The sequence below is a fragment of the Pyrus communis genome, chromosome 9 (assembly GCF_963583255.1).
Source record: "Pyrus communis chromosome 9, drPyrComm1.1, whole genome shotgun sequence".
Classification (NCBI taxonomy): Eukaryota; Viridiplantae; Streptophyta; class Magnoliopsida; order Rosales; family Rosaceae; genus Pyrus; species Pyrus communis.
In genome coordinates, this window is record NC_084811.1 from 3,035,677 (window position 1) to 3,048,806 (window position 13,130).

The window sequence follows — 13,130 nt, forward strand, 5'->3', positions numbered from 1 at the left end:
GCCACTTAATCAGAGTAAGTCACTGATTATTTCCACCCATCAAAACATGGAAATAATTATGCTCCAACGCAGTTGAAATCCTGACCATTTCCACCCATCAAAACATGGAAATAATTAGATTAATTTTTGGGTTTATGGAATCAATCAGATATCAATCAAACTAAAAAGGATACAACAAAGCAAAGATTCTTTGTTGCTCACACATTGTCCCACTCGAATCTTCCCACGAAAAGCCGGCGTTTGTGGCGATGGTGCTCTTTTCTTCCACACTATTGGAATACCATCTCATACTAGGCTTGCAAATTATTCTTCTCCATCTCCTTTGCATGTATCTTTTCCTCCAGTTTAGTATAGAACTGCCCAAAGTAATTGTAAACGTTACTTCGCTAACAGAGTTAGCACACAGCAAAGGTAAAAATCAGAAAGATGCAAATGCAGAAACAACCACCCAAAAATTCAATATCCATTTTCCCCTCTGATGCTATTTTTAAGAAAACTATCATCTCCCTCAACAGATTTATTCATGAGATAATTTAAAAAATAAAATAACTTTCACCATTAACTGTGAATATCCTCATAGGGTAACGATTCTCAAAATTAATCCCTACCTACCTACCGTCCAGGATTAAACTTAGTTTTCCATAAACAAATTATACTGATTGATTAGTATTTAGGAGCAAAATGGGCATATGCAATAACACACTCATAATTTGTGAGTTTTATGTAAATGATCCATTAATTTTCTATCTTAACAGTTAAAACATAAGAAAAGCTAAAATATATTTACTCAGATTGATCAAATTGCTTAGTCAAATTCCCAAACTATGTAATGTACAACATGGTCATCTTCATACAATTATCATGGAACAAACCACAACCAAATTGGTGGATTTTAATTTAAAAACAAAGGTCAAACATATGGTAAAAATTACACTATGTATGGACATTGCATTAAAAACAAAAAACAAAAAGAATGGATCACTCGCCGTCCAGTTGATATTGGACTCTCTCATTACACTAATAAGGCCTTCTTCGTACTCCAGAGATAATAAACAAAGCTTAAGTCAACTAAACTTGAGGCAAGATAAGAAGCAAATCATAATTATAAAAATAAAGTCGATAAAATTTTGATCAACGTGAACAGAAGATGATCTTACAATGCCATACCCTATGATCAATGATAATTTGATACAGTGCTGGATGTGGAAATTCCTCAACCATCTACTGAAGACTGAATCTGTGAAAAAATAAGCTGCAGAAGAATAGTAAACCGAGCATAAGTTGAAAAAGAAAACTTGGTTGCAAATTACCAGATAGTTAAAAGTAAACTCATAACCAGGCAGTCTGCAAATGAACTGACTTTTCTCAAATGATTGAAGGCATAGTCTAGTGTCTGATTGATAGTAGACAGTCTGCATTGTCATCATAATCAGACTACAAATTCAAATTCAAAACACAAAAGGCAAAATTAAACACAGAATTCAGAATTCACAACGCAAAATTGATGCTTTCCAAAACCGATGTGTTATAACCCCACAATATTGACATATAATCTGTATTTGCGTGTAATCACAACATACCAAAAGGAGTAAATACTAAAGAAAATCTCCACAAATACATCCAAGAAAAGCTGTTTTTTTTTTTTTTTTTTTTTTCAATTTCCTTCCCCAGTTATTTTTATTATTAATTCAATAGAAAACAAATCTTCTCAAAAGAAAGGAAGGTGGACAGTGCAGTGGATAAGATATCAACTCAGCTAAGAAAACTATAATTGAATTCACTTACCGAGTCCATCAACTGATATCGCGAAACTACTTATCCATGAGTTCTAAAGAAATTGACACCCGTGATGATGCCCAGAAGTGTACCTGATGCAGAATAAACCCAGCTTGGAAAATCAGAATCCCGATCAGTTTCTTATTTTTTAAGATGTAAAAGAATTCACATGTTTATAACTATTGTTGTATGAAAAATAAACATGTTCAAAATATAATTAATGGGATTAAAAACTAATGAATGATACTAATATGGCAGACTCAGATACCAAAGCTCGTGATTTTAATGAAAAATTAAGCTGGTTCACTATCTGTTTAGGGAGCAGTCCAACTCAGAGTTTGCTAACAAACAACGACTAACATTTTTTATAAATTATAATGTTTTTGAATTGTAAAATACTACAATTGAAGGGAGCATGACTGAGACCTGAATTGGTTCCTCTGCTTAGCCCAAATTTTTTTCAAGATTTACGGACAAAACCACAAATTCTAGCAAACCAAATAACAAACAGAGACAGAATCAGGAAGCAGCAGAGGCAGGAAACCATACCCAAAACAACTTATTGTTGTGCTAGGATAGCACCAAACCACGCGGAACCAAATCAAGCTAACCCACAGAAAATATATAAAATGAAATGCAAGAACAATATAGAAAATAACACCAAGATTTTAACGAGGTTCCTCCACAGTCAGTGTAACTGGAGTACGTCCTCAGAGCAGTAGGAGCTCATCCAATAATCCACTATCAACCAAATGGGAGTTTACAAAGTGTTGGCAATCTCACAACCCAAAAGCCCAATACACCCAATAGCTCTCACACACCAAAGAAACAAAATAGAGAAAGAAATATAATGAATAATTTCTTCTCTATACATATAGCTCAAAGCTATTACAACAACAACTACTTTGGTGGATGATTACTAACCAATTGAAGCAGCAACTTGTTCTTCTTTTTGGGCTCTCTGCAAGACTGCAATCAGAAATTGCTCTCTGCAAAGAAGAAACTCTTTCTTCTCTCTTGTTTTTCCAAAACCGAAAAACTCTCCTCTCTTTCTTCTCTTTCTTCTTTTTTCACAACCGAACACAATGAGCTCTCTCATATTTCTTTTCCAAAAGGCACGGGTGATGGAAGAGAACAAAAATGTTTTTCCCCTTATTTTCCTCCCCAAAACAAGGAATGTGTTTCCACCTTTGGATTGTTTAATCACCTAAAGTTTTCTTGGACATTTGTCCACTTGGCCACTTGGTCAATTATTCAACAATCTCCACCTTGGCCAAGTTCCGAAAAACGCCATGATAAGCCAAACAACACAATTAACACACAACATCACTCCCAATCACTAGCAAGAGAACAACTCATGCCGAGCCAAATGCTCCAAAACTCCTACTGCTCAACGCCTTCTTTATATAGGCAAAATGTGAGCCAAGTTCAAGCAATGAACAAACTTGGCTACACCAACAACCTTAGTCAACATATCAGCAGGGTTGTCTTTAGTTGGAATCTTCTGGAGAATGATTTCTCCTTCACCAACTACTTCACGAACAAAGTGATAACGCACATCTATGTGCTTGGTCCTCACATGATGAACCTGATACTTAGCCAAATAAATGGCACTCTGACTATCACAATGCACCTCCACCTGCTTCTGATCAACCCCCAAATCTCTAATCAGCCCATGTATCCAAATGGCCTCCTTTATAGCTTCAGCAGCTGCCATATATTCAGCCTCTGTAGTAGACAAAGCAACAGACGACTGCAAAATGGACCTCCAACAAACTGGCCCTTTAGCCATAGTAAATACATAGCCTGTAGTAGACTTCCTTCCATCCAGATCACCTGCATAATCTGAATCAACATAACCAACAGCAAAATGACCAATACCAGAGTCATCTCTCTCAAAGCATAAACCAACGTCTCGAGTACCATGGAGATATCTCAATATCCACTTAGCTGCATTCCAATGCTCTTTACCAGGATTATGCATATATCGACTCACCATGCCAACTGCATGAGCAATATCCGGTCTAGAGCATACCATTGCATACATCAAACTACCAACCAAATTTGCATATGGTATATTTTTCATTTGTAGCTTCTCTTGATCAGTTTTAGGACATTGTAGAGAACTCAATTTAAAATGAGGAGCCAAAGGGGTACTAACCGGTTTAGTTGAATTATGAACTCCAAACTTCCGAATCAACTTCTCAAGGTATTGTCTTTGATTCAAACAAACCAAACCCTTCTCTCTGTCTCTAGTGATCTCCATGCCAAGGATCTTCTTTGCTTCACCAAGATCCTTCATCTCGAACTCATTCTTCATTTGCTTCTTCAATTTCTCAATCTCTTCGACATTCTTTGAGGCAATCAACATATCATCAACATATATCAATAAATAAATGAAAGACCCATCTTGCAACTTCTTGAAGTACACACAATGATCATATTGACTTCTAGAATAATTTTGGCCTCTCATAAATTTATCAAACCTCAAATACCATTGTCTTGGAGATTGCTTCAAGCCATAAAGTGATTTCTTCAACTTGCAAAACAAATTTTCTTTCCCTTTCACTTTATACCCATCCGGTTGACACATATAGATCTCTTCATTCAAATCACCATGTAGGAAAGCCGTCTTCACATCAAGTTGCACAAGCTCAAGATCATATTGTGCAACAAGAGCTAACATAATACGAATTGAGGAGTGCTTCACAACTGGAGAAAATATTTCGTTGTAGTCAATGCCCTCCTTTTGTGCATACCCTTTAGCAACTAATCTTGCTTTGAATCTCACATTGCTTTTCTCATCAGCATCTTCCTTCTTGGCATACACCCATTTGCAACCAATAGCTTTCTTACCCTTAGGCAATTTAGCTAACTCCCAAGTCTTATTCTTCAAGAGAGAATTCATCTCATCACCCATGGCATTGCACCACTTCTCCTTTTCCTCACTCTCAATGGCTTCCTCAAAATTGGATGGAATCTCATCAGTGATAATAGGAAGAGCAAAAACAACATAGTCACTATACCGAGCTGGCTTGTTAATATTTCTCTTTCCTCTGTTCTTAGCAATAGACTCTTGAGGTGAAACTTGCTCTTCAACTTGAATAGAATCTTCAAGTTCAACTTCTTCAACATCCTCATGGTCTTCCACTTCTTCACTTGTAGTGGCTTCGACATCAGCGGAAATAGGATTTGAAGTACTAGAGGCAACTTTCTCAAGCTCCACCTGTTGGACATCTTTCACATTCTTCTCAGAGTCTCTAAACATATTTTCTTCATCAAATGTCACATCTCTGCTGATTACAAGTTTCTTCATCTCCGGGCACCATAACCTGTAACCTTTGACACCACTACTAAAACCAAGAAAGATAGCCTTTTTGGCTCTAGGATCAAGTTTATTTTCAGTTACATGAAAATAAGCAGGTGAACCAAAAATACGAATATAATCATAATCAGTAGAAGGTTTTCCAGTCCATACCTCCATTGGCGTCTTACCCTGAACAGCAGCTGAGGGTAATCGGTTGATGATGTGACATGCATAAGTAACTGCCTCTGCCCAAAATGACTTGCTCAAACCCGACTGAGATAACATGCATCTAACCTTCTCAAGCAAGGTTCGATTCAATCTTTCTGCAACTCCATTTTGTTGTGGAGTTCCCTTGACACTGAAATGTCTTACAATCCCTTCTTCTTTGCAAACTTTAAAGAAAGGGTCGGATGTGTATTCACCACCATTATCCGATCTTAAAATCTTAATCTTTCTCCCAATCTGGTTCTCAACCATTTTCTTCCAACCTAAGAAAATGCTCAACACCTCACTCTTGTGCTTCATAGTGTAGACCCAAGACCTTCTTGAATAATCATCAACAAAGGTCACGAACCAATGTCTACCACTCAAAGAGGGAGTCTTTGTAGGACCCCAAACATCTGAATGCACATAATCAAGAATGCCATTCGTCTGATGTACGGCAGTACCAAACTTCACTCTAGTTTGCTTCCCCAAGACACAATGCTCGCAGAAATCAAGCTTACAAGTCGTGGCACCTTTTAGAAGACCTTGTTTCACAAGCCCTTGTAGAGCTTTCTCACCGGCATGGCCTAATCTTATATGCCACAGTCTAGTAGTATCAGAATCGGATGTGCCCATATTTTCTGAGACTACAGATGCTTCACCTGTCACAGTGCTTCCTTACAATAAATACAAATGGCCACATCGAGGAGCTTTCATCACAACAAGTGCACCATAAGTCACCTTCAATGTCTGCCCATCTGAATGAAACCTGAAGCCCTTGGCTTCCAAAGTTCCCAAAGAAATAAGATTTTTCTTCAAATTCGGTACATACCGAACACCTGTCAACTCTTTAACCATGCCATCATGCAACTTCAAACGAACTGTACCAATCCCTTTTGTTGTGCAAGGATTGTCATCTCCCATGAACACAACACCGCCATCAAACTCTTTCAAGCTTGAAAACCAATCCTTGTGAGGAGTCATATGATGAGTACAACCCGTATCCAACACCCACTTAGTAGCAAAATCAAATGATGAGGAAGTGGTTAAAGCAAAATTAGGAAAATCTGTTTCAACTTCAGCAACATTAGCTTCAGAACTTTCTTTACCTTTGGTCTTTAATTTTGGACAATCTTTCTTCCAATGGCCCTTATTCCGACAAAAAGCACATTCATCCATTTCCAAAGGTTTTCTACCTTTAGAGTTTCCTCTAGGTCGAGACTGTGATTTTTTCCTACTAGAAGATGATCTTCTCTCCGATGATCTACCTCTAACAAATAAAGCTTCCGAGGTACTATCATGATTTTTATCTCTATGCCTCATTTCATAATTCATCAAGGCATTTGACACATCTTCAAATTTCACAGTTTCTTTACCATGCATAATAGTGGTAACAAAATGCTCATAAGAGTTCGGCAAGGAATTCAACAATATTAAGGCCTTATCTTCATCCTTAATATCCTCATCTAAATTTAACAAGTCGGCAATCAACTTATTAAAAGTATCAAGGTGTCTAATCATTTTTGTACCTTCTTTGTATTGGAAGCGGTAGAGTTTTTTCTTCAAGTGTAGCCGGTTCTCTGCACTCTTCGTCATATACTTGTCTTCCAATTTTTGCTACAACACACTTGCCAATGTCTCCCGCATCACAAAATACTTCTGAGTTTTTGCAAGGCACAACCGAATTGAAGAACAAGCCCACAAATTTAATTTCTCCCATTCCGGCTTCGACATAGTTTCTGGCTTCTCTCCCAAAGCGGCAAGTAGATCTTGTTGAGCCAACACATCTTTGACCTCACATTGCCACATCCCAAAGTTGTTTGTGCCATCAAACTTTTCAACTTCGAACTTTGCATTTTGCACCGTAGTTCTTGCAAATCCGGAGCTGCTTCCAAAAGGATTCTCATCTTGCCCGTCTGACATTTTTGGCAATTAGACAGTACCCAAGAGCAACCAGTGCTCTGATACCAATTGTTGTGCTAGGATAGCACCAAACCACGCAGAACCAAATCAAGCTAACCCACAGAAAATATATAAAATGAAATGCAAGAACAATATAGAAAATAACACCAAGATTTTAACGAGGTTCCTCCACAGTCAGTGTAACTGGAGTACGTCCTCGGAGCAGTAGGAGCTCACCCAATAATCCACTATCAACCAAATGGGAGTTTACAAAGTGTTGGCAATCTCACAACCCAAAAGCCCAATACACCCAATAGCTCTCACACACCAAAGAAACAAAATAGAGAAAGAAATATAATGAATAATTTCTTCTCTATACATATAGCTCAAAGCTATTACAACAACAACTACTTTGGTGGATGATTACTAACCAATTGAAGCAGCAACTTGTTCTTCTTTTTGGGCTCTCTGCAAGACTGCAATCAGAAATTGCTCTCTGCAAAGAAGAAACTCTTTCTTCTCTCTTGTTTTTCCAAAACCGAAAAACTCTCCTCTCTTTCTTCTCTTTCTTCTTTTTTCACAACCGAACACAATGAGCTCTCTCATATTTCTTTTCCAAAAGGCACAGGTGATGGAAGAGAACAAAAATGTTTTTCCCCTTATTTTCTTCCCCAAAACAAGGAATGTGTTTCCACCTTTGGATTGTTTAATCACCTAAAGTTTTCTTGGACATTTGTCCACTTGGCCACTTGGCCAATTATTCAACACTTATAATTTCCAGTGCCTAAAATCCAACTGAAACAGAAGATAGCAAACTAAACATATAAAGATGCTTCCAAATTCGTTGATTAAAAATAAAGCTAAGATCTCATTACAGCTTTGCAATCCATTACCTCACCAGCTAAATCTTACCCTCAAAGTGCCGAGAAATGGTGCAGTGGCCAAGTTGTCCTTGTCTCTGTATAAACGAAACCTGCAAAACAAACGAATCAACCAAAAAAAACCAAATCATAAATCTCAAAAAAGCCAATGAACAAAACCCATGACACGATCTGGGTTAAAAAATTCACACAAACAAAGATTTAACTTTTGATATTTTTATATGTAACAAAATCTAACCCGCAGTTTTGAACCAAAGAAAACTGAAAAATTGAACAACCTTACACTGATTCGGTGCTTTCTGAGCAAACCAAGAGCCGAGAACGATAGAAAGCGGGATTTGAGAGCGACAGAACACAAATTCGCGATCAACGGAAGCAAGGGCTTGAAAGGGAAAGAAAGTGAGGTCTAAAAGTGATAGAAAGGCAGAGACTAATATGGGAAGCAAAAGTAAAAGTGGGAAGAATATAGGGGAAACGCAACAGCCTACGATGATCAACACGTGGGCTGGGCAAATGAATTGGAGTCACGCGTGGCCTATAAGGGCAATGCCGTCATTTAACTGTTCAAAAAAGAGAAAAAATCTTGCTGGAAAACCAAACGGAAGTATTTGCATCTGTACACTGTCCGTGAACAGTGCACCCGAGTTTGGATTTTAGAATAAAAATAATTTGCTCATTAAAATGGCGTTTCAGGTTCCGTAACCGTACCTCCTTGCTCCTCTTTAACTCTACAATCTTTAGAATATATGTGGGTTTTGCTTTGAATTTGATAAACCTCTCTGGGTTCGTGAGCTAATGCAATTTTTGGGTACTGAGCCGAAATTTTGTTGGATAGGAACCCATAAACAAGTATGAGGTAAGTATGTGAATCATTACTCAGTGAGAGATTTTACCACATGTAAAACAAGGGTTAAACCATAGAAAATTCTTGCAAGAAAACAAGGTTTTGTAGTATAGAGTGACTCAAGTAAGGTCGATTTCCTCAGAGACTGGTATAAACAATTTACAAGTTTTTGGATTATTAAACTTAATTAACTCTCAGAACTACTCTAATTTGACAAAACTAAATCTTATAGTACGTGACTTAAACAAATATCTAAAATGGGAATTGGCTTATAGAAATAGTGATTCAACTAAACAAAACAAGTAAATGTAAAAACTCAATATAATAGAAATAATTGAAGAAAATTCGATTGACAAGGCACTAGAGTTCGACCTTTACCAACAATACTCCTACGTAACTCTTCCAATTGCTTAAGTAATCGAAAACACACATGCTTTGAAGGTTGGGTTTTTCCTTGTGTAGTTTTACTCGTGACATTCAAGGTAAAACGCATACCACTACATGCAATTCATCCATTGCATTTGGATTAAATATAAACATGAGTGATTCATTAATCTTGGTGAAAATCCTTTTGGTAAACCATGCAATCCCTAAGAGTGATATTTACCTTAGGAGAAATTACAATTCTCAATCATAAGAAGCACAACCAATTTTAACGTGACATTCGTTCAAAATTGCATCCGATAACTTTTCTAAGCATCCTAATGGTGATTAAGCATTAAGGCACATAGATAGTTTAATTCAGTGATTGAAAATGTCAAAGCAAGCATGCAACAATACTTAAGCAATTAAAAGAGAAATCTATGTATTCAGGTTGAGGCTTACGTCCTCACTCTGGCGAAAGGAAATTAATTACACATACTTGTATTAATACATAAGGAATTATCTATTAAGAATGAAAGAGAGAAAGAAAACAACCAAACTTGAAAATCTGTCTTTTGCCTTCTTCTCTGCCGTGCCCCCTTGTCTTCAGCTCTGCCTCTTCTGTTTTTCTTTCTGCCGTTGGTTGCTTCACTCTGCTGTCTTCAGTTTTTGTTTTCTCTGTGCTGTGTATTGGTCCTTTTCAAAAGGTAGCCGTTTCCAGTCAAGTACTTCAGCAAGTGGGAAACATCTTTGTCAACGCTCCCCAAAGCCATTTCCAGTCAAGCACTTCAGCAAGTGCGAAACATCTTTGTCAACGCCCCCACCCGCCTCCCCTCATCTTTTGTCCCTTTGTTTTATTTAGCCAAGTTTTTCCATATGGTGCCGTGCACCATTCAAACTTTTTTATTATTATTTTTTCTTTTTTTTTTTTCTCGTTTCTGTTTTGCTTTTCTTCAAAACCTCACTCCCCCACTTTGGTGGTTTTTCCATCCGCACTTCCTTGACTTTGCATCTTTCTGAGTTTCTAACCCACCATCTATTTATGTCTCATTTTACTGGCATATTTTATCAAACACAATCACATACGGTGAGAATATAATATTATATATAGTTCCGGAGCATATAACAAGGATAATTCCACAATATCTCTAAATGAATTAGTGCATAAACCCTAGAAAATACTTAAATACTTAAAACTTTCAACTAAATTAGACAAGAAAACAAATATTAAAGGGCGAAATACATAGTATAATTATTGGTTTATCACTTAGCAAGGGTGATTGTAGAGGGATATGGTACACGAGTATAATTTGAAACCAGTTATGGTTGATTGGTGGTGGGGAGTTGTAGAGGGATATGGTACACATGAGTATAATTGGAATGGATACAAGAGTCTCTTTTAGATGGTGTACGACTTTAAGCTAAAGCTACAGGCTTGTTTTATATAAATACGTTTTTTTTCACTTGTAGAAGCGTTTCCCTCTTAGTGGGCATATAATTGAGTTCAACATGCTTATATTCCTTGGCTTAAGCTTTCATCTTTCTTCCTTCTTTTTTCAAAAGAGGTTAATTTTGTACTCATTTTTTTAAGAATTACGCATAGTAGTTGTTAAATAGTTGTGGCATTTGAAAGGTCATGTAACTGACCTTAATGTGTTTTTTGGATTGACAATTAGATGAGAAATGATGGGGAATGTAATTATAGAGATAACTTGGATTTCTATGTTTCTTGGGTATGATAGTTGCATTATTATGTTAGATAAAGTATATAACTAACATGCTAAATTGTACCGATAATATTTGCAGAACGTGGAAACAATATTGCCTGGTCTTCTAAATTTTCATCTTAGAGGCTGTTGGTCACAGTGCAGAGGATGAAGTTCCGAAAACAGTTTGGAGTTTGGTTTTTACCAAGATTCATTATTTTTCCATTGTATTTTCAATTTGCAGGGTTTAAAAACCTTAAGTACCTAGAAATATGTGGTTTGGGACCGATGGATGTCTTCGGAGCTTGAGTGAGCATAATGTCAACAAACAAAATCTGAGGTGATAAATCATATACCAACTACATAATTACAAAAGGTACCAGTTCCACTGGAGGTCATACCGATGCTTTTAGGTTGTTTTTCAAGGTTTTGGAATGAAATAACCTTTTTATCTGTTTGGGCCCAAAATAATATTGTTGGGCCGAGCAGCAGGTTGTGCTCGGCCCAAGGCTGTGTCGAATGCTATGGGCCGAGTGATAAATCCCAGGCCAGTTGGCAGGGTCGGTCAAGTCCTATCCTAAGAAGTAGTCCAGATAAACAGAAAGGGTTGAGGAAGTCCTGGTGCGACCATGATTCCCGGCCGGCAAAGAATAAAGCCTCGGAAAAGGGGAAAGTTCAAAGTCCTAGTGGGAGTAGGTTTGTTCGAGGTAGAGTTGAAACGGGACAAGGACTCCCAATCCAGATAAGGATGCAATTCGATCTCAAGGAATGGGGTGCTATAAATACAAGAAATCATGCAACAAAAAAGGACCTTCAATTCAGCATACAATTGCCCTGCGCAAAACCTCTCAAATACCTTGAGATTTTTTTTCCTTTTCTTTTTCTGCCGACACACCTTCAGTTTGGATAAACAGCACTGTGGAGGCACCCGGCGAGCACCTTCAGTTTGGATAAACAGCACTGTTGTCGCAGAATCAGCTGACCGAGAAGCACTTTCAGTTTGGATAAACATCACTGCGTCAAGGCCGATCGGTTACTTATCTAAGTCTCAGCCGAGAAGGGTTTTCGAACCCTTATTGGTAGAGGTCACCTTGCTAGCCTTCTCGGCGTAGTCAGGTGTTACGAATTGCGTCATTCGGCGTACTGGACGCCGAATGATTTTATGATTGGATACTCACAAGTAAGTTTCAGAGTTCGGCATTCTGACAGCCGAACTACATTTACCATCAAGACATACATCACATTTGAGTACCTGTGTCCATATAGTTTGGTCTCGATTCGACATGCTTATACTCTTACGAATATAATTACAGTGACCGAATCGGGCTCTGACGATTTGTGAACTTCGCAGAATTAGTAGCCTTGTCTTCAGGCTATAGAACCCAGAGACCGAGAGTGTTTATTCCTCGGTCGCAATCGCAAGATAGAGAAGTCAACAACGCGCTCAACGCGACATCAACGAATTTTACTCCTTGGCCGAGCTCGGCCGACGAGTTGGCACGCCTCGCATTCAACCGAAGGACGTAGTTAGCTTATTAGTTACTCGGCCTGCGCGCCAAGTAGGTTTTGTAATTTTTAGAGTCAACATTTTGGCACGCCCAGTGGGACCATTGTGCTAAACCTTTGGAGTTCATGACCATTGAGACACGGTCTGTAAAGAAGAAAACAATCATGGGAAAGTCAACAGCTGACTTACCAGTGCAAGGCCTTGGGCAGGATTTGCACCCTGCAAAAAATCCGATCATTGTTGCGTCGCCCGAGGCCACAAGCGCGACACGCCGAGAAAATGAAATCTATCTCGGCGGACAACCTCGCAACTCAGAGGTCCCAAACCAAACAGCAGGCATGTTCGTGGAAAGAATAGTGGAAGATTGCGACGACGACAGTAGGGAGGGTTCTGATCCACCAACTAGGTCGTTTCTTCAGAGACGACTTGATGAACAGTATCGACAGGTCGAGCAGTCGATTGGTCAAAAGATGAATGATTTACTGGAAGCAATACGAAGTAACAATGACACACAGACCAGGATGTTTGAACTGTTGGTTAGTAAAGCCTTCGAAGATGGCCAGGTCGGCCAGCCTCGGCAGCTTTCTACGAATGTTCCAATACAAGCCGAGAAAGGGTCCGCCCGGCCACAACCAATCAC

The 13,130-nt window shown here is 38.3% G+C and overlaps 1 protein-coding gene across 5 annotated transcripts; it reads right to left on the reverse strand.

Moving 5' to 3' along the window:
• Window positions 1-206: 206 nt before the first annotated feature.
• LOC137744056 (uncharacterized) lies at window positions 207-2,265 on the reverse strand. Of its 5 annotated transcripts, none has more exons than XR_011069582.1 (6): window positions 2,203-2,265; window positions 1,786-1,868; window positions 1,361-1,412; window positions 1,168-1,252; window positions 987-1,037; window positions 207-386 (listed from the first exon to the last, which is right to left on the reverse strand). XR_011069582.1 is itself a non-coding variant. In XM_068483916.1 (6 exons), the coding sequence occupies exons 2-6, from the start codon at window positions 1,792-1,794 to the stop codon at window positions 291-293; spliced, it is 303 nt and encodes a 100-aa protein (XP_068340017.1). In that variant the 5' UTR covers window positions 1,795-1,868; window positions 2,203-2,265; the 3' UTR covers window positions 207-290. The 5 variants fall into 5 exon arrangements, 1 of the variants encoding a protein (XP_068340017.1); XR_011069581.1 differs by having other exon boundaries at window positions 1,168-1,237; window positions 1,311-1,412; XR_011069583.1 differs by having other exon boundaries at window positions 1,158-1,237; window positions 1,311-1,412.
• Between the last annotated feature and the right edge of the window lie 10,865 nt (window positions 2,266-13,130).